General features: G+C 35.4%; 1 protein-coding gene across 1 annotated transcript; it reads left to right on the top strand.

Annotated features, from left to right (window-relative positions):
- Window positions 1-15,367: 15,367 nt before the first annotated feature.
- LOC103496682 (zinc finger protein 4-like) lies at window positions 15,368-20,762 on the top strand. The gene is made up of 2 exons (XM_008458644.3): window positions 15,368-15,454; window positions 19,815-20,762. The coding sequence occupies exons 1-2, from the start codon at window positions 15,420-15,422 to the stop codon at window positions 20,623-20,625; spliced, it is 846 nt and encodes a 281-aa protein (XP_008456866.2). The 5' UTR covers window positions 15,368-15,419; the 3' UTR covers window positions 20,626-20,762.
- The last annotated feature ends 1,297 nt before the right edge of the window (window positions 20,763-22,059 follow it).

Here is a 22,059-nt window from a genome sequence, read left to right as displayed (position 1 = left end):
GTTTTCTTTACAACTTCTTGATAATTTTGTCCTGGTTTTTTCTCGGTTTATGATCCTCTTGTCTTCTAACACTCAATATCATTAAAATTCCTTGAAATACACAAGCAAAGACATGAAATCCAATAAAAACGGCTTTAAATATAAGGCAAAATATGCACAATTTTAGTTGTGTACTGTCGATCTAACATACAATCAATGAATGGAAAATGTGAAGTGATCGTTCTTGGTAGCCTTGTTGAGTTTCCTCTAATCCACATCCACTTGCCAAGTTGTGACTATTCTAGTTAGGATTAACTCATTCTTCTGGTTGGTGTTAACTCTCATTCTTCCTTTCTTAGGCACACACTAAATTGGACTTACCTAGATGTTGTCGGCATCAAACCATTTAATGATTTCTTTTCTTACGATTTCTTTCGTATCCAAATTTAATGACTTTTGGTTTTCTACTAAACCTTTAGCTCCTTTAAGATTTATTAGATGCATATAGAATATAGGGTTGATTCCTCTAATATCAGCAATTGTCTAGTCGATTGTAGTCGTGTTTTTTTAGTACATTACAGCAAAAGACTCATTCTACTTGGAAAATTTTGTAGCAATAATAACTGGAAGAGTGTTCCCATGCCCATGATTGGCATATTTCAAGTGTGAGAGTATGATTTCAAATGGAGCTTCGACGGCTTCTCTATTTATGGTTTCAAAGGCTTTGGGACTTCTTGCTACATTGGCACCTCTCGCACAAGTGTTATTATTGCAACATGCTTTATTATCTCTTCATCTTCATGTTCGACAATATCTTCCTTATCTAACTCAAGTATCAATTCCTGCATATAAAAAAACAACGCATCGATATTTTCAATGAAAGAGCACCCATCCATATCTCATGAGAATTTTAATGAATTCAACCCATTAAAAGTGATCTTTTGGTCATTGACCCTCACGGTAAGCTCTCATTTTTAAATTCAATTAGAGTGCTTCCTATTGCTAAAAATGGTCTTCGTAAGACGATTAACACTTCCTTATGAGCTTCGCTATTTAAGTGTTAGCTTCTAAAAAGACCTATTTATATGTCTTTAATCTAACTTGCTTGTTAAGAAGAATGTGTTTAGATGATTGAATTTGTAGATTTTTTAGCAATTCTTGCATTCTAAAGCTTTATAGTTGTACGAAGTTAATTTATAATTATTAGGAGTGATATCGAGCACTAGAAGCTTTAAAGGACATAAAAAGAAAAAAAAATGTTCTCGAGGAGGCTAACACAACTACGCCATTTGGCACAACGCTTGATGCTCCAGTAAACATTGATTCGTTGTAATGCCTGTGACGTTGTGGACTTTCACTAACGAATTGGCACATGCAGTACTATAATACTGCGCTGCAACATAAGGGTTCATTAAGACTTGGCAACTTTTATGTATATTCTTCATCTTTCTAGGGTTTTATTAGGTTGGGACTTATAGAGGCGAAGGAGAGGATTCGAATTTTTTTATGGTATTTGAGCTTATGATTCTTTTATTTTTGAGTTGTAATCAAAGTATATGCCTCAATGGTCTTTCTATTTGTTTTTCTAAACATCAACCTTTACCAGGTGTATTTTTCAAGTATCTCAAGATTCTGTTAACAGCTTCCATATGTTTCTCATAGGTAGCATGCATAAACTGGCTGACAACATTCACAGCAAAGAAAATATTAGGACGAGTATGGGATAAGTAAATTAATTTACCTACAAGGCGCTGATATTGTTCTTTATCAATTGGAACTTGATCATCAAAGTTTCCTAGTTTACAGTTGAATTCAATAGGAGTATCAGCAGGACAACATCCCAACATACCTGTCTCGGTTAGCAAATCAAGGGTGTATTTTCTCTGAGACACAGAAATACCTTCTTTATATCTGGCCACCTCCATTCAAAGGAAATATTTTAGATTTTCCAAATCTTTGATTTCAAATTCATCACCCATTCTCTGCTTTAGTTGACTGATTTCTGTTTGATCATCTCCAGTCAAAACAATGTCATCCACATAAACTATTAGAATAGCAATCTTCTCTGTCTTGGAAGCCTTTGTAAATAAAGTATGGTCATAGTGCCCTTGACTATACCCTTGAGACTTGACAAAGGTAGTAAATCTGTCAAACCATGCTCTCGAAGACTGTTTCAGACCATATAGGGATTTTTGGAGTTTACACACATGCTGACTAAATTGGGCTTCAAATCCTGGCGGGGGGCTCATGTAGACTTCCTCCACAAGGTCTCCATTCAGAAAAGCATTCTTAACATCCCGCTGGTATAGAGGCCAATCTTTGTTCATAGCAACAGATAGCAGGACTCTAACAGTATTTAATTTAGCAACTGGAGAAAAGGTTTCTGAATAGTCAATACCATAGGTTTGTGTGAATCCCTTTGCAACTAACCCTGCCTTGTATCTATCAAGCGTACCATCTGCTTTGTATTTGAGAGAGAATACCCATTTGCATCCTATAGTTTTATGTCCCTTGGGTAGAGAAAAGATCTCCCAAGTTCTATTCTTTTTAAGAGCCTTCATCTCTTCCATAACAGCATTCTTCCATTCAGGACACTCAAGAGCAATGTAGATATTTTTCGGTATTATGCTAGAGTCAAGGCTTGCTGTTGTGGAGAGAGATTATCATAGGAAACATAGTTGCAAATGGGATGTTTAGTGCAGGATTTGGTACCTTTTATCAATGCAATTGGAATGTCAAGAGAGGGATCATACTCATCAAGTTTCCTTGTATGACCTTGTTCAGCTTCATAGTTACTGGTTTCTATTCCAACCTCAGTCTCATCATCACGGTTCTTTTCTTCCATATTTTCAAGAACAGCAACATCAGACGTGTCATTCTCACTCATCGTATTATTAGTACAAGGTTTTGTAGGGTTTTCCATACCTTGGTCTCAAGGAGGTTTGAAATCTTGGACTAGAGCCCGCGATTGACTAGTAGGGGACCCAACATCCTTTATGAGATTCCTCTTGTAATACGTTTTCCAGGGAACTTGGTTTGTGGGTAAGATTATGGGATGAGGATCAATGTCAGACACGATAATAGGAGTAGGTTCAACAAATTCAAAGGTGCTGTTAGACTCTTCCCTCACACTCTCCCCTTGAAGATGGCTAACAGGAAAGTAGGGTCGGTTTTCACAGAAAGTAACGTCCATAATGACAAAGTATTTCCTAGACGGCGGGTGAAAACATTTATAACCGCGTTGGTGAAGGGGATGCCTAACAAACACACAGGCCTGAGCTCGAGGAGTAAATTTGGTCTGATTAGGACTGAAATTATGGACATAAACGGTGCACCCAAACACACGAAGAGGAACCTCAGAAACAAGACGAGTAGAGGGGTAAGACTCCTTAAGACAATCTAAGGGAGTCTGAAGGTGAAGGATACAAGAAGGCATTCTATTGATTAAGTGAGCGGCCGTAAGAATAACATCTCCCCACAGGTATGATGGAAGAGAAGTGGAAAGCATAAGTCAATGGGCTACTTCCACAAGGTGACGGTTTTTTCGTTCGGCCACTCCATTTTATTGAGGAGTGTAGGCACACGAGGTTTGGTGAACAATCCCCTTGGAGGCTAAAAATTCACTAAGGTTATGGTTTTAGAATTCCCGACCATTATCACTTCGAAGAATTGCAATTTTTTGTATGAAATTATGTTTTTATAGTATGATAGAAGTTTTGGAAAATGGATGGAACCTCGGATTTATCTGTGATAAGGTAGACCCAGGTAAGATGGGTATGGTCATCAATGAAAGTTACAAACCACCGCTTTCCCGAGGAGGTGGTGACCTTGGAAGGACCCTAAATGTCACTATGGATGAGGGTAAACGGTTGTGTAGGTTTATATGGTTGTGAGGAAAAGAGACTCGATGTTGTTTAGCCTGGATACACACATCACAAGATAGAGAAGAGACATCAAGTTTAGAAAAAATGTGGGGAAATAAATATTGCATATATGTAAAGTTTGGGTGGCTCAGTCGAAAATGCCACAACATACAGTCTTGTTCATAAGTGCTAAAGTAGGATGATAGTAAACTAACCCTAGACAAACTACTACATGAGGTATCATCATCAAGGATGTAAAGTCCCCTGCTATGCCGGGCAGTGCCAATCGTCCTCCCCAAGCTCATTTCCTGAAAATAAACTGATTCAGGTAAAAAGATAGCTTTACAATGCAACTCACGAGTGATCTTGCTTATAGATAAAAAATTGTAAGACAGTTTAGGGACATGCAAAACATTCTGGAGAGCAAAACCGTCAAAGGGAACTATTTGTCCTTTGCCAGCGATCGGAGCTAGAGAGCCATCGACTATTCGGATTTTTTTCATTACCGGCACACGGGGCATATGAGATAAAGTGTTCCGAAGAACCTGTCAAGTGATCTGTAGCCCCCGAGTCTAAGATCCAGGGATTCTTCCCATCAACGCTAATAAGCCCAAGGGATTGAGGCATACCTGACTGAGCAATGGCACCCAGAGTCGGAGTCTTGGTCTGGCTCGCAGTAGGATCAGTTGATTGAGAAGTGCTAGCAGGGGTAGTCTCACTAATGTAGGCACGTCCTAAATTCTGTTTCTCGTTGAAGGACCGTTTCTTACCTCTTAGGGGACGACCGTGGAGTTTCCAACACTGATCCTTGGTGTGCCATTGTTTCTTGCAGTGCTCACACACAGGAATTGACTTCCCATTATTCTTGTCACTGTCATGATTTGAGGACCGAGCACTAAAGGCACCAGAGTCAATGGTAGGGGTAGTCAATACACCCATGGCATTAGTGCGATCCTCTTCCACGCGGACTTCAAAACAAACTTCCATTAGGGAGGGAAGAGGTCTTTGTCCGAGTATACGACCACAAACATTATCAAATTTGGGATTAAGTTCTGCAAGGAAGTCATAAACACGGTCAGCCTCTTCAAGTTTAGCATATTGTGTACTGTCATTTGGTGTGTCTCAAACTGTCTCTCTGCACAAATCCATCTCTTTCCAGAGGAGAGAGAGCTTGTTAAAATAGGTAGTTACGTCCAGGGTCCCTTGTTTGCAATTATGGACCTGTTTTCGCAGTGTATATAACCGAGAGGCATTTTGTCGTTTTGAGTAAATGGTCTGAGTTGTATCCCACAAATCTTTTGTTGTGGCTGCATATAGTAGAGGCTTGCCGATCTGTGGTTCCATACTATTAATCAGCATGGACCGAATAAGTGAGTCCTCTCTTTTCCAGAGTCGTTCCAAGGCGTCTCCTGGTGAAGGACGTACAGTCTCTCCAGTAAAAAAGTCGAACTGGTGTCGACCTTCGAGGAACATCCTTATTGATTGGGACCAAGAAAAATAATTTTGACCATTTAATTTTTCATCTGAAAAATTCCGTGTAGACGAACCCAAAGAGCCAGTTATATAATTTGACGGTAAATTAGGGAACGAAGTTACCGGGTTCTTGGAATACATCGGCAACTCAGTTGGTTTGGAATGCATCGAAGATTCGCCAACCTCAATGTTCGACCTGTTCTGGGGTTGATCAATTCCGTTACCAAAAAACAGCGGTTGCTGTAAAGAGTCAACGTACAACGGATGCTTACTGTACAAATTTGACAGATTTACGGTTGAGGGTTGCTGTCCGGAACTCATAGGCGGCGCGTGAGCATGCGGATGGCCGGAAGGGTTTGACGATTGGACATCCGACGGCGCGTAGAAGGGAACACACTGGGCGGTGACGTGAAACGACGGCGGTGCGTGGGCCCACGCGTCGGACACGAGCTGCGCGTGATCTTCTGGTCAGATGGCGGCGCGTATGACTGCGGAACCACTCCCGTTGGGTAGATTGGCGATTTCTGTAGATTCTGCAGCAGTTTCTCCATGGCGGCGGCGTCCACGACGGCGGCGATCCCGGGGTCGGCGGTGGTGACGGGTTCAGTTTCGATCTGGATTCTCCTAGGTTATTTTCTAAGGTTTCGTTATTGCTTTGCTCTGATACCATATTGAAAGCAATTAACAACAACCCGAGACTTACGTGGAAACCCGAGAACCGGGAGAAAAACCACGATACTTTAGTTTTTATTATTTTTCTTATGAGCAAAATACAATAGGTACAAAGGGAGAATAAATAGAGTATAATAAGAATAAGAAAGGAAAAGATCTAGGAAATATTTAGGAAATAAAATCTTATATATTATTCTTTCCAAAAGTACTCTAGGGCAAAGCCCTACTAATTCTAACAATATATATTCAATGTAGACAATCAAACCACAAAAGAGTTCCAGGATAATATCAGCCAAATAAGAGGGCTGCTCTATCCTCAATGAACAACAATGATCATACAAAATACCAAAATATTATGATGCCTAACCTTAGCCCAAAACACCTAGATATATACCCTTCTTACCCTTCTTACCATTCCTTTGATAAACTTTGGTGATTAGAGGCCTAGTAGAATCTTGTTTAACTTTTAGACGCATGATCTTGAATGGATTGACTTCAGTCCTCTTAAATGTATGTTTTCGCCAATTCTGCGAGCTAGGAATTTAGTTGACTATAAACCTTAAATGCATGATAAACCTAAATTCTTCGATAAATAATTTGGTTAGTTAATTAATCACATAATGGAACCCTAGAACTTAATGCAAATTGTTTAATTCTACAAAACATTTTCTAACCCAAGAAAACTAAAATTGTTTAGTTTAACTAGAGAGTTTCAAATTTTAATTAATAATTAGGGTGCTTGCTTGATTTAAACCAATGAATCGATATCCTGTGTGACATTGTGTTTGGTTAGACTGGATAGTAATTGTGCATGCATGAATCAAATGTAATTTTAACCAAAAGAAAATGATAATTGAAATAATCTAGGAATCTTTCTTTCTCCTAGAACTAGAGTTTCCAATCCCGTTTATTTACCCAAGTGCTTTAATTTTCATGCTTTTAATTTCATGTAGACAATCTTTACTCTACACCCTCCATTTACTGCAATAACTATTTGACTGACTATTCAAAACTTTAACTGACGCTTTCCTTCATATCCAGTACACAAACTTGCCACCATTGTTAAGCCATTGTAGTAGTATAAAATTTGGTAAATATAAATGTATTTGATTAGAGGTCTGCAAGCAAGAACAAACCCCTACTACCACCAAGAAAATGAAGTTTGCAGAAAACACAAATTTATAAACTTTCACTAATGCATCCTCAATCTTTCCAACATATTTGATGATTGAATGATCAAGGTACTAACCATAGTGTCATGGTAATTGGTTTTACTTCCCCAATTCTTAACTGAGTGAAGAGTGAACATGACATAAGATTTATACTGGTTCTAAGGTCGCTAACGATGACCAAAAGCGGGATGTCTTTAATCCTCACTCCAACATTAAAAAAAATTATGAAATATCGAATCCTACTACTACTACTATAAAGACATAGCAATATTGATAAGTTTGGGGTCGAACCATAAGGAACACAATAAATGATTTTTTTTAAACGAATCAATTATCTATTGAGAACATGAATGACTAAATTGAGTAAAATAAAAGCATAAAATGAAAATATGGGAGTGTAACAATAAATTGGAATGTCTAGATGTGAGAGCAAAGGGATTCTTTGGTACATTCGATCCTCAACATTATAGACTAATCATGAATTGAACTCATGTGTTAACAATGTGACTTACTTAAAACACTCTAACTAGTCTCTACATAAACGAACAACTAATTGAGAATGAGCTAAGCAAGCATCCTACATATTAATTATAAGTCTATGCCTTAATTAAACTTGAAACTTCAAATTCTATTGGGTTAAGCAATCATGTAGAAGTTAAAGCATGAGCATTATGATTAATAATTCTATTGCTTGCTCAATTACCTTTGACCACCTCATTACTTAACCAAATTTTCCTTCAACTATGTTAGGACATACATAACCAAGACCTCAGAAAAGCTACAAGCCCTTGGCACATGCAGATTCTAACATTTTGCTATACAAATGATTTTAAACATTGGCGAACTACAAGGAAAGTGCAAGTCTAAAATCAAATAGCGGAGATATATACATTCAAAGATAGGGGCGTGATCAATTCATTGAAGAAAGTATATCAAATAAGCACAAGTTCAAGAAATACATGTTGCAATATCAAAATCTCAAGCTAGAATGTCTCACCAAATATACATAGCCTTTCTCCCAAGCTAAAACACTTACCTCAAAGATCCATAGACAAATACGCGAGGAAGCTCCGGATGTAATTACAATCCAAAAGAAAAAAAATCCTAAGCAAAAAAAAAAAAAAAATAAAAAATAAAAAATAAAGAATGTTGATGACGACATACTCCTTTTTCTCTTACATTCTCCAAATCCCCTATGCCCTAAAAATGAGAGAGTTATATATAGAAATGAGGGAAGCGCTATGATGATATGTGTTACAGTGTAGTTGCACATGCAAGTGTTTTGTTCTAAGTGTCGATATGCTTATATATAGCAAAGTTGCGCTTTATCTCTACTGCCTCTAACCGCAGTGCATAGCGCTGGGCTAGTGCCATTGCAATCCCTTTAGGGGTTGAATTTCCTTTCTCACCCTTTGGTTGCTATTTAGTGCACGACTTCCATCTGAACTGCACCCAAACCATTTTGATGGTATTCTTTACTCATTTTCTTGTCAAAATACTCAAGTAAACATTAAATTCATAAGAACTAAAATAGTATAGGAAAAAATGCATAGCTCTTTTTGAGACCTATCAATTACATAAAGCTTCGACCTTCTATTGAACATGGATGGTAAAGCTTCTTGAATTTTGTGTCGCAACACTCGGTTAGTGCAACTATTTCATACTCATGTAAATTTCTTTTCATGGATCATATGTCCTTTAAGCACTTCACTTAGTTAGACATCACTTCCAATGCCTCAAGCAACAAGATGCTTATATGCAATTTCTTCAAGATATCCAAGATCTTTTTGAACTACATGTCCTTGATGGAATAGTTAAACATAGTATCGCACAAGAAAATGAACGAAACATCCTAACATGCATATTAAAGGATAATGTTAGGAAAAAATGAAAAAACATAATTGGGAAAATTACCTTTGTAGTACAAATTCTCAGTTAAATCACCCAAAAACCATATGTGAACCACTGTTAAGTCTTCTCCGCTATTCTCTAGCCTTAGAATGGGATGATAGGATCCTTTGATTCGTAAATTTTAGATGAATTGAAAAAAGGTATGAGTTTTGTTCTTTAACAAATATAAAAAATTTTCACTCTAAAAAATCCAAGAAGAAACTAATTTAATTTCAACCTCAATCATTATTTAAAGAGACAAAATGCAAATTTAATTGAATATGGAATTGATACTCAATAGTCCATAAGCTTTAAGTGAAATATTTGTCTTCAAATCAAGGAGAATACATCTAGCAAACAAGATGAATGCCAAAAGAACTTAGCTCAACTAACACATCTTTGTACTCGTGGACAAAAGGTCCTTGGTTCAAATCTTTCCACCCAACATTTGATTACAAATACCTTTCCAAAAAAACAAAGATGAATCATAAAATCCACTAAAAAAATTGTTTTTCCATTAGAAATGATTTTGATTTTTACACGTGTCATTGACAAAGCTAACTCAGCGAAAGATTCAAGAAAGAAAGTATTTCATTAACATATAGAAGAGTTTACAAAATGTCAACGTCAATGTAAAATGCAAGTACCAAAAGCTTAAGTACAAATAATTGAATTAAAAAATATCCCTCCCTTTGTCCTAACAAATTTACATGTTATGCAACCAGATTGGTGGTTACTCACAAGAAGATCTGACGCAATGAGGCACAACAGGTGATCAAGACGGTAAGTCATGTTGCATGTCAATCACTATATAGAGGAAAAAGAAAACAAAACATTTGAAATATTAGACAAAATGTCTAGTGAGTGGGGATTTCTTCAACACATTTCATTTTAATAAATTTTTTTCACATAACCAATGCATAAATCATAAACTTTGAAATTCATTTCGCAAGCTCAACGCGATTGACAATAATATGCATTTCAAATCCGGTAACCATTTCATTGCCTCTAGCAATTTCAAACATTTAAAATTCACAATACTTAGATTACAAATATTTTATTTTGAAATTAATCTTTTCCTTGCATAATTCATTTCATAAATCGTAAGGCATAAAATCACAACATATCACAAATGTACCCATCACCTCGGTTTAGACATGGATTCTCATCATCGAGTTATGGTTGTGCACAGTAATCTCAACACGTCACCAAGTATAACCACTTACCATACATGTATAAAGTGTTTTTTTATACTAGATCACAAAGCAAGTATAAGTCGTTCTTTACATAGGGTAGCAAAATATTTCACAGAGCATAAATCATAATCCTTTTTCAAAATATATCCATTTACGAAACAAATGACATTGTTAAATAAGCATCAATACTCAAGAGTCCAAATATGATTTAAAAATCATTTTGGTTTCCAGAACATTTTAAAAACCACTCACAGTCGAGATGAGATTTCCTTCTGACCTAAGCACTTGGCTAAACTGCTTGTCAACCTCAAATGCATGATAGCTCTGAAAAGCCTTCTCAATGCCTCGTAAATTTTTCAGTCTTTACTTAGCTCTAAGTTTGATTAAGCTTTATAACTTGTTTGGAACTCCCCTATTTATACACTTTTTCGATGAGAATTTTCATGTTGGAATGATTACTTCTGCCCAGTGATAAGTTTTAACAAATCGTATTCTGTCACACAGCTCTCATTGTCCAAATTTTGTTCATGAGTGAGCGGCTGGGTCATAACCGAGCACCACCCTTCATACGTAAGGAATGATGTCAACTACCTCTTTGATAAGGAATCTTAGATCGCCTATTACCGTAACGCATAGAAACTTCCTTAATGCTTGATTGAAACACCTCAACACGTCAAATCGCAAGAAATAATTCCAGTCGACAACTCTTTATCGCATGCAGTCTTATCATGTAGCTTAGAATGCGTTCAACGTCTCACAGTTAAATATATCGAATATATTTAAAGATTTACTTTTAATCTAATTCAAACATTTAAACTAATTCTTCATATTGTTCTAAGACTTATTCTGATATAAGCTAGCAAGGAGACCTAATGAATCTACAGATCGTGAGCTCCAACGATCCAAGATTAACCGACTAAACTCTTCTAACCTAGTTAACCAACATTTGTTAACTACCTAGATACTCCATTAAAGCCCATAGCTGCATGCTCCTCACTATAGATATATTTATGTCGACTTGATATAATTATGATTAGTAAGTTAGCCTTTCACATGTTGTTCATAATTACAATTGATTTCAATGTCCGTGTGAGATCATAATCGCATTCTAAAACTATGTAATAAGACCACAGGCGACAGGAATTAGATGCGTTGAGGTTGCATACGAAGGGAGTTGGCGACTGGAAGTGTTGCGAAGCAAAATGTGTAAGGCATTCTAGCTACACAATAAGAAATGAGCTATGTGTTGAGATGGAAAGTGATATGAATTACCTTCTCCATAAAGTAGTTGACGTCATTCTTACATAATAAGGTCGACAATTGAAGTGACTTTGTCGCCCACTTTGATCAGGATAAGGTAGCAATAATGGCCACATGGCGTTTGGATATTGGGTGATCCTCACCGTGAAGCAGAAGTAATCATTCTAGTGTGGAAAACTTCACCAGAAAAGTCTATAGATAAGGAAAGTTCGACCAATTTAAGAGCTTATTTTTATCTTGTGTTTACTCAAGAAAGTTGAAAGAACTTGCAAGAATTTCGGAGCTACCATGAATTTGGAATTCAAGAAGGATTTAACTACGAGCTCAGATTTGAAAAAGGTCGTTTGATTGTGAGTGGTTCTCATTAAAATGTTTGCGAACTAAATAAATATCCATTGTGTTTAAATCCTTATATATTTATCTTTGAATTTCTTGAGTCCAATGATTATTATTATTATGTTTCTCAAAATCTTAAAATGGATTTGACTTACAAATTAATCGGATTTGAAAATTAAATTGATTGGTTGTTGCAAAATGATTTTGGCACCCTATGCGATGAGATACCTCACACTTACTTTGTGATCTAATATGAGATGCATGTGTTCTGGAATAGGATGCCTTATGCTTGTTGTGCGTTCTGGTATGAGATGTCCTATATTTGCTGCGTGATCTGGTATAAGATGCCTTTTGCTTGTTGTGTTTTCTAGCATTGGAAGACACGTTACGCATAATGAAATTGATGGAAATTTGTTGTATGCGTAGAGATCACTCCGCACAGCTGCAACTCAACAATAAGAGAGTGTCGATACTTAAGCCAACGAAGGGTACAAAAGATGGAATGTTCTATGAGAAATGATTTTGTGTTGTGATATATTTAAAAAGCATTATGAGGAAATGCTTTCCTATGCGATGTGATTTAATGATGAAATGGTTTCTATGAGTATTTGCCAATGAGATTTGAATCGCCTAATGCATCGAAATGATTTGATTTGAACTTATATTTTAATTGAAAAGCCTACCTATTTGTATCACACTATATTTGTGAAAAAAAACTTCGCAACATGTTCTAGTGAGAATTATCGATTAAATGTATCGATGAAAACCTCCACCTATAAACTCTTTTAGCCTAACCTTTAAATGTTTTGTATCCCCTCCCCCAGGTAGCGAAGGACATCTAACATTTGACTTGCCATCTTGATCGTCTATCGTACCATAATTGTGTCGCATCAACTTGTTAGTATTCATCAATCAGCTCACATAGCATGTAGAGTTAGGCGAAAAGAGAAAAATATTTTTTAAACTTATTTATATTTATTTTGTGAAAACTCTCTTTTACTTATCTAAAATGTAATCTTGGTTGAATTTCAATGAAGTATTTTTTATCCTAAAGTAAGTCCCCACTATGCATTTAGAATGATTATTGTCGTGTTCTTTCGCTTACTAGGCATTTAGCGTCTTGTCTCGCAGAGACAAATGCGTTGAGTGTCTAGGCGATCACGTGTTCACATAGATGCATGAAGTAATCATGGGACGAGGCGTGATAGTCCGTCATTATATCTTGTTCCTTAAGCCCCAGTGATCCGTTAATGAACAACTAACTTCCTATCGCATAGTTTTTACATGCGGTCCTCTATGATTCACTGTCTCTCTTCTTTTCTTTATAATCCTACGATAAAATATTGAACACGGGGTAAAACACACATGAAGACTTATGCAAGTTATATTCTTTAATGTTTATGAATTTGCAATAGAAACTACATGTTCTGATTCATTATCTTGGGCTTTGGTTCCATTGTTCTACCTAAAAGGCCATAATAACTTATATTTCTACAAGTTATCATGTACTTACTTCGGTGTAAGCTTGTTTTTTTATGTTCAACACCGTCTTCACTAAGTGCAAACATGTCAGGTTGGCCAAGAAAAATCCTTAAAATTGATTTTTGTGACAAGAGACATTTGCAAGAAAAAGAAAACACACATAACAAAGCACACAATAGGTATTTTGTGATCAATCTGAGGGCATTCTCGATCGAGAAAACATGAATAAAGAATTGAACTCGGGCAACATTGCATTGGGATGCCATGAGATAAGGGTTTTGCATGCATTTTATGATGTATCTAGGTTCAATCTCAAGCAAAATTGTCCACGATATTACCCCACAGAATGCATGTGAAACGCATCAGATTTCAAGACTCCTTTAACGAATCTCAGGGTAATTTCATAAATCTCGACTGAGATTCCTCATCTACACGAGCCCAAATTCATGAAATTGTCAAGGTTGATCAAAGGAGACTAGAACAACAGCTACATAAGAAGAGGCTCAAATTAACTTAAAATTTAGTTCACATTCAACTACATCAAAACACTAAAACTACAGAGTTTCTCATCTGCCTCAGATTTCAAACTAAAAACTAAAACTTAAACTATGGAATTTTTCAAAGTAATTCACCTTGAGTGATTTGAGTTCAAGGATGACTTCTTCAAATTTGGAGAAGCAAAAATTAGATAAATTCAAAAGATTTTTATCAATCGAAATGAGAAAAGTGTTTAGAGTTTAGGGTTTAGGGTTTTATAAACATATCAAACGTTTGGGGTTGCAATTGTATTTTTGTCATTTGACACAACACACAATCTTGGCGTCGTGCTTGATCGAGATTGACCGAGAAATTACATTCAACTTGTTTTTTAAGAATCTCGGACCAATATTACCTAAGTTCATTTGGTAAATTATGTTGCTTTCATTCCAAAATGCCCCGAGATAGACCTAAGTTTTAACACCGATTACTGATTGTGCTTTGTTGTGTTTGTTTTCAAGTTGGATTTTAGAATAATTTTGGTTACAAGCTTTTGGTCCTTGGGGGCATCAACAAAAACAACCTTAAAGCTTTTCAAAATCTTCCATTCTATCTCTTCAAAATCTTCCTCAGTCTCTCCTTATCTTGATGATTCTCCATCATATATTAATAAGTTTATGGTGATTGAGTTGAATTTATGGCAAATTTGAGAATATAAGTTGAGGTGGTTGTTGGTTGACTTGTTTGATAGACTCACAATAAACACTTCATTAAATAGCTAACACGAATATAGGGTCCATTAGTTTAAATTAAAGTTCAATTTCTAGTCAAAGAAAAGGAAGAATATGTTGGAATATCTTAAACAAGAGCTCCCCTTCATGCTTCCTCTAGTCGCAGGCAAAATGGCATCGTCAAACGACCTTGCAAAGCATCAAGGTATCAAGGATGTTTTGATCATTTGATAAATCTCTTTATTTTCAATTTTTTTAAAATGCACAATCTTGATTTTGAACTCGACTGAGAGAAACCGAGAAATTTCGTTGAAAGAGTTCTTATAATTTGCAAAAGATCTTGGTGTCGAGTTCTATCGAGATTGACCGAGAAAAAGAAAATTAGAAGTTTTCTAAAACCATGTTATTTTTTAAAGGTAAAACTAAAATGGTACTATTTCTCAAAATTTTAGTCCTTAAAATGCACCAACTATTTTTCTTATAGCTGGAGATAAAAGGAGCAAAAGTGTGTTAGCTACCAAAATATCTACAGTTTGATCCAATATTGTACGGGAAATACTTTACTTTTTGAAGCTTGCGATGGAAATAGAAACTTTCCCATCTGACTTTTGTAAATTTATCGTTGGTTCAATCTCTCTGACTCTCACTCTGCGCCGAGTACCCACCACCATGACTTAAAACAAATTGTGTCTCTTTGTCTGTGTTTCTCTATTTTTGCTTTATGTAGTACTACAACACTCAACTAATCCACTCTCAAAACCTCTTCTTCAACTCCCAATTTCATCTCCATCTGAAGCTCCCCATAAATTCATTTTTACGCATGGTAAGAACCCACTTTTCTTTTCCTTTCGTTCTATTTCATATTGCTCTTTCATCCATTTTTGCTTCATGGGTCTTCACTTTCTTCCCAAGCTTTCATCTGGGTACCTTTTTTTCTGTGGGATTTTCTCTTCTTTTGTACTCGAATTTGTGATTTCTGGAGTTTTTATCTGCTGACTTAGGGGACCTTTTTTCTTTTCTGCTCCTGTTCTCAAGAGGTCTTCCAATTATGTTATTAATTCTCTTTAGAAATGGATAATTGTCAATATTATCTCTGTTTAGAACTTTGGAGCCAGCATTAAGTGAAAGAACACTGGTGCAGAACTCGTTTACTTCAGGAAAAGTTGACTCGAATTATCTAGAAGTGACCTTTTCGTGAGTTTAGCTTGTAATAGTATGCTCATTAGTTAATTATCTTAATTTCTGTTTTAGGGATAAGCGTAACGGTTATAGATTGAAAGTTCGAGATGGATAGATACAAGAAACTAGTCATCGGAGAATTTTGAGTACCTATTTGTTTCTATTTCTGTGGGATTTTGCTTTTCTCTTTGGTTTTATTGGAAGTTAGTTAATACTAAAGTAAGCAAATGGTTAATGAGAACATAATGAGGAGAGGGATGACTACGTTTATGTTAATTAATGCGGTATTAGGTTTTTTAGGGTAATTAATTCAACAAAGAAGATTATTGATGTAATGAGTTTATCCCTTTCTTATCCGTAAAAACAAATGTCAATAGAACTTTCATTTTACTTAAGCGATAAAAGATACATTGTGTGAGATAATTCAACAGATCTCTGACTCTCAACCATCCTTTGTTACAAGTAGTTGCACAAGACCTCTTGTTGTTGTTTTTCTTTATCGACTGCAACTGCAACTACTTTACTTGTTTTCGCTTGTTCGTGCCTTTTATTTTGTGGCTTCAAATTCGAAGGTTCCATTCAAGGAATATCAGTCTTTTCATATTATATCTTGTGACCATTCCTTAAAGGAGAAAATGCGTATTGTCCCTTAGTTGAATGCCACCAAGATTATCTTGAGTCAAGAAATGGATGAAATGTTAAGGTTTTGAGTCAATACATATCAATTGATTTAATGTCTTTCCTAATTCCCTTCTGGAGTTCTCTTTATTTTGGTAATTATTCCTCCTTTTGATATTTATGAACTGATTTCTATTTTCATAATCTCTTTCTTATTGGTTCTCAGACTTCTTCCCTTTCAGGTTTTCATACGTTATTTTGTTGGGAAGTTTGTTTCCTTGCATGACACTAATTTATTAGTTTAGGGCTTAGTCATACAACCTCCAAAAATTAGGCGTTTAAACTTTTACCTTTCTGAAAACAATAAAAAATGGATCTATTCAATTACTCACATAATTTTTCCTATGTATTCAAGTCTTAATTCAATTTCTTATTGTTTCTCCTTGTTCTTTGTATCTCGAAAGCCAGACAGGAAGGTTGAAATGTGATACCGGTGAACATCACATGGTTTAATTACTTAATAATAAAAAACAAATATGCAAAAACTTCTTTTTTATCCTCCGTTTGTCCTTGACTCTGAATGACATATGTTTAAAAGGTTAAACTGCAAGTTTGGTCACAAAATTTAGGGTAGCATCTTGAGACTATACTTTAAATGCCTTGTTATTGATTTCTAGACTTTCAAAAGGTTGTGTCTATTTTGTCCCACTAACAAAAGTTTTTAATAGATTTTAATTTTAAATTTTCTGTTTAATAGATTCCTACCAACAACTCCATCAGTTTAATGCTTCTGTGAAATGTGCAACTATATTACATTACTTAATGATAATGCAACTACCTAGTCTTAGGCAGGTTTAAGCAGTTAATTAAAGAAGTTGGTGACACCAGCTTATTAGAAACAAGGTTGTGAGTTCAAGGGCACATTAAAATCATTTCAATGTATAAAAACTAACTAGGCTATAGCAGATATTTAGAGACCTATAACCATTATGTGAAGTGCATATTTTAACAAATACAACATTAAGGGATCCTTTAGGGCAAGGAGCTGGTTATTATAGTCCTAGGCTACTATAGTTAGATTATAATAGTTAGTATTTGAGGAGTAGATTATTTTAGTTTGAGTTATAATAGTATGTGTTTGAGATGTGAACTATTTTGGTTAGATAAAGAAATTGTAAACACTATAGCAAATAATGAAAAAACGGTGAATGCTAAATAGTAAAAATAATAGCAAATGATAAAAACCGTAGCAAATTGGGGTTTTGAAATAATGTTGATTGTAGCTAATTGGGGATAACAAAATAGTTTTTACTGTAGCAATAAGTGGTTATTATAGTCTTAGTATAATTGGTGTCCCGCGAATGCCCCATAAAAGTTCAAAGATCAAACTGACGATTCAGCGTATTTTGAGTGGCTGCAGATTTCTTGAGAAGGTTGATTTTGTTGGGAAATAAGACAAACTTACCCTTAATGAACTGGTCTTGTGTGGTAAACTTACTCTCTCTCTTAGTTTATATTGTTCCTGTGTGAGTCAGTAAGTCTTACTCTTTGTTTTAGGCCGTTTAATTCCCCTTAGTTCTGCAAATTACTCGTTGGTTAATTGTTCTACAGTGAGGTTAAGTTGTCAAGTTCCTTGCTGCTTGTTCTTATTTTCCAGCAGGTCTTAAGTAAGTCAATCTATTTATAGGCTTGTCGTTGATGTATTCATTCATCAACTGAATGATCTTAATTTTCTAGACTCCTCCAAGAGGTGTCCTTCACCACTAAGGGTTTGGAAAGAGGCCTTCTTGGCTAAGTGGTTATGGTGTTTTCCCTGCAAGCTTTTACTTACGAGTGTATGTCATAAGGTTATTGCAAGCAAGTGTGATCTTCCCCTTCTGAGTTGTCCTCGCACAAGGCTCTGAAAGCCACTTCTAGAAATCCTCGGAGAGCTATATTTGATGGCTTTCATTGTTTTCCGTTGTTTGGAGTCTGTGGGTGGGTGATGGAGGGATTCCTACTCTAAGAAGACGAATGTTAGGGGGATAGACCTTTCAACTTCATGTTTCATTATTCATACATGGTTTCTTTCATGTGGAATCATTTTGTAGGGTCCATTCTCTCTCGTCTAGAGAATGGTTTGATTCTAGATCTTGGGTTTTGTTGTCCATCAACCAAGGGGGAACACAGACATTAGCCTTCTCTATTTTGTTGAGAGGGCTTTCGTTCATCTTGGGAGAAGGATCTTTTGTCTCTAGGTTTCTCGCATATTAGATAGCTTCTGTTCTGTATTTTTTTTTTTTTTTTTTTTTTTTTGTGTCTTGAACCCCTCTTCCTCCATTTGTTCGGTTTTTCTGCCATGTAAGGTAAAAGTTTTCAAGAAGGTGAAGTATTTTACTTGGCAGGTTGCGTAGGTTGATGTCTCTGAAGTTTTGCCTCCTTTTTGAAGGCACCACTAAGGACTTTGACCACATTTTTAGGTTTTCGTCAGTTTGGTTTGGGATAGTTTTTTTAAATAATTTAGCTTCCAAGGTGTTAGATTGAGAGATGTGTGTTTGATGGTCGAGGAGCTCCTTTCTCAGCCACCAATCCTCGATAATGGTTGGTTTTGGTGGATCATGCCGCATGTGGTATTATGGGGTATTTGGTTTTATTGGAACAATCAAGTATTAAGAGTTATGGGAAAAACCAAGAAGGATGGGTGGGACATTGTTAGGCTTCATGTCTCTCTTTGAGCTTCGATTGCATAGTTTTCTATAAATACCCTTTGGTCTTTATGTTTCATTTTGTTTTGATCGGAACCCGTCACTCTTTTACTTCAACTGGTTTTGTTTGGGATTAGTTTTTTGTGTACCCATTGTAATCTTTCATTTTTTTTTAAAGAATGTTTGACACTTTATAAAAGAAAAAACAATAATGCAACTTTTATATGCAAGTAACGAAGTCTCCAGGCACCTGTCCTGTTTATATTATTACTTCTTACTTTCTGAATTTAGGTATGGACTTCCTAACACCTAGATTAGTTAGTATGTCATAATTTAGCTCCATTGCTTATTGTCCCTAAACTAACTTTTTATATATCATAAATCTTACGTGATTAAAGGTCATGCTATTGAATTTGTTTTCAGTTCTCGAAAACAGACCTGTGGAAAATTCTTAGCAACAACGATTAAAAGTCCCTATTGAGATGATGTTTTAGTTACATTTATGTTAACAGACTTTATTTCTCTTGTCACCAACCTTGTATTTCATTAGTATGATGAGAGTGTTTATCTCTATTTTGTGCATATATATATTTTGGCATTGACACGCATGGCTCGCCCTTCTAAGTTCCAAATCCTAAGAACATAAGCAGTGATTATTTTTTGTTGTACTGTGATACCAAACGGTTGCACCATAGCATACTGTTCTAGTTTATTGTAGGCTGATGGAGACTTGTAGTGGCATAAATACTGTAAATGCCGATTTTCACAAGTTGCATTAGTTAAGTTTTCATTGTTTTTGCAGGTTAAAAGCAACATTGGTGACATCCAATATCCATTTTTTGTCGGCATTTCATATTGTCAACCAAAGTTCCGACCGTGTAATTGTAAATCCTATTTCCATTATGGGATCACCAATGTTCAATTTGGAATGTGAAAAAGATTCAGAAATGAGTAGCAAAGCTTTTTCTGACACGGCCAAGGACAGTGGCACAACCTCCTGCCTTACGAACTCAATAAAAGCAAATCCCGATCAAGGTTTAGTTTCCCTTGACTTGACTCTTCATTTTAATTCAAATAATATCGACTCAAAAGGAAGTGGTGAGACAAGTAGTGATGTAGTTGCTCATATTTCGGGCCCGACTAGCCTGAGAATATTTTCATGCAATTACTGTCAGCGTAAATTCTTCAGTTCACAGGCCCTGGGTGGCCATCAAAATGCTCATAAGAGGGAGAGGACAATGGCAAAGCGAGCAATGCGAATGGGTATGTTCTCAAACAGATATACCAGCTTGGCTTCACTGCCGCTTCACGGCTCTGCATATCGGTCGCTCGGGATCGAAGCTCATGCTGCAGTGCACCGTAAAATCTTACCTGGAGAGCGGCCATTTAGTGCTAGACCTGGAGCCATGATTGATCAAGGCTACATTGGAGTGCCATATTTTGTGGAAGAGGATGATGTTGGTCCATTTTGGCCGGGGAGTTTTCGACGAGTGAACGGCGAATTCATCGGTTCTAAGCCTCAGGAAGAATCTGAAACTCCAAGTCCGAACTCTGATATGAGAATGCCACCATCAACAACGAGTACTTCACCAGATCTTACATTGAGACTTTAGCATTATTATCTTTAATCTTTAATTTTTGTTATTTTCTACATATCTTCACCATGCTGTTAATTATGTAAAGTGAGGTGCCTGCAAGCGTTTTATTAAATCATCAAATAAAACTTCAATCCCAATTCTTCGTTGTCTAATTTCTTATAACGTCATCTTTTTTGTTTTGTTTATTTTTATTTTTATTTTCTATTTTTTGAAAATGTTCTCTTGCTGTTATTTTCATTAAAAATAATGATGCAATTTGAAAATTGGAATTGATTGTCAGATGACCATAACAACATGTCTTATCACATCAATATTTAGGAACATTTGGTAGAACAATTTCAAACTTTGGCTTTCCTTAGATGTTTTGGGGCTGCATTACGGCTTTCCCCCCTGTTCTTTTTCACTCATGTTTGTGTAGCTAATTTTAGGGGTAAGATTAGTTCTATTAACCGGTAAGTTATTAATTCATTCCCGAATCATGTTAACATTTATTACCCTTTAATTACGATAGTCATAAATTAGTTGTGATAAGTTGGATTTCTTGGGTTGATCCTAAGTGGTTGACGACTCGTACTAGTTGCTTATGTTTGTAAGTTTATCCTCTCTTTTTTCTTATGTTTATGTATTTTGCGTATGCATTCCGTTGGTATTACTCTTTTTCTTTCCCTCTTTGATAAGGTTATGATATATGAGGCTTATTGAGTTTTCTTCTTCTTTCTTAAGTTTGATACATTTATTTAACCTTTTGTGTTTGCAAGTTTACAACTTTTTTGTTCATATTATTTGTTTTCTCCAATGTATTCGGTTACTATTAGACTTTTTTTTTCTTTTTTTTCTTTTTTTTTTTGATAAGTTTAGTAAGTTTTGTTTTCATTAAAATAAAAAGTTAATGATAATAAAAGAAAAACAGTTTTAGTAGTCATTCTACATATCTATCAACTTATATTAAGTTTACAACTTTTGCTAGATAAATCCTTAGTTTGCTAGCCCCTTTAGTAACTCATTCATTTTCTGTTTGGATTATTTATTGTTAAAGTTTAAAAAATCATTGTGTTTAGTATCTAATTCATTTTTATATTTATTTTTAAAAAAATTAAGAAGGAAAACTGAAAATAAAAAATGAAAGCTTTTGTTTTCAAATTAGTTACAAAATGTATATGATCTTTTTATTTTTTATAAACAAAAGTTTAACAACGTAAATTAAAAAATATAAGAAAAGAAACTAAAATGGTTATCAAACATATGTAGGTCTTGTTTGAAAGCAAGTTTCATGTTATATTGTATTTGTCTTTCAAGGATGAGATTAAGTAGAATTACTAATCACACCAAGATTATAAAGATTATAATGAATGAAAATTTTGATTAAATTCATATTTAGGTGTTTGGAAGTTAACTACATATGCTTATTATACAAACAAAACCAAAGTTAACTAATTAAATATAAGGGAA

Source organism: Cucumis melo, chromosome 10 (genome assembly GCF_025177605.1).
Source record: "Cucumis melo cultivar AY chromosome 10, USDA_Cmelo_AY_1.0, whole genome shotgun sequence".
Classification (NCBI taxonomy): Eukaryota; Viridiplantae; Streptophyta; class Magnoliopsida; order Cucurbitales; family Cucurbitaceae; genus Cucumis; species Cucumis melo.
The sequence above is the reverse complement of the archived record's forward strand: the minus strand, read 5'-3'. Positions and strand labels throughout refer to the sequence as shown.

What these genes read in the sequence shown, in the direction of transcription:
- LOC103496682 (XM_008458644.3), top strand. Translation starts at nt 15,420, where the DNA reads ATGGGTCTTCACTTTCTTCCCAAGCTTTCATCTGG. An exon ending in CTTCCCAAGCTTTCATCTGG is followed by an intron (nt 15,455 to 19,814) that starts GTACCTTTTTTT and finishes TTGTTTTTGCAG; the next exon opens with GTTAAAAGCAACATTGGTGA.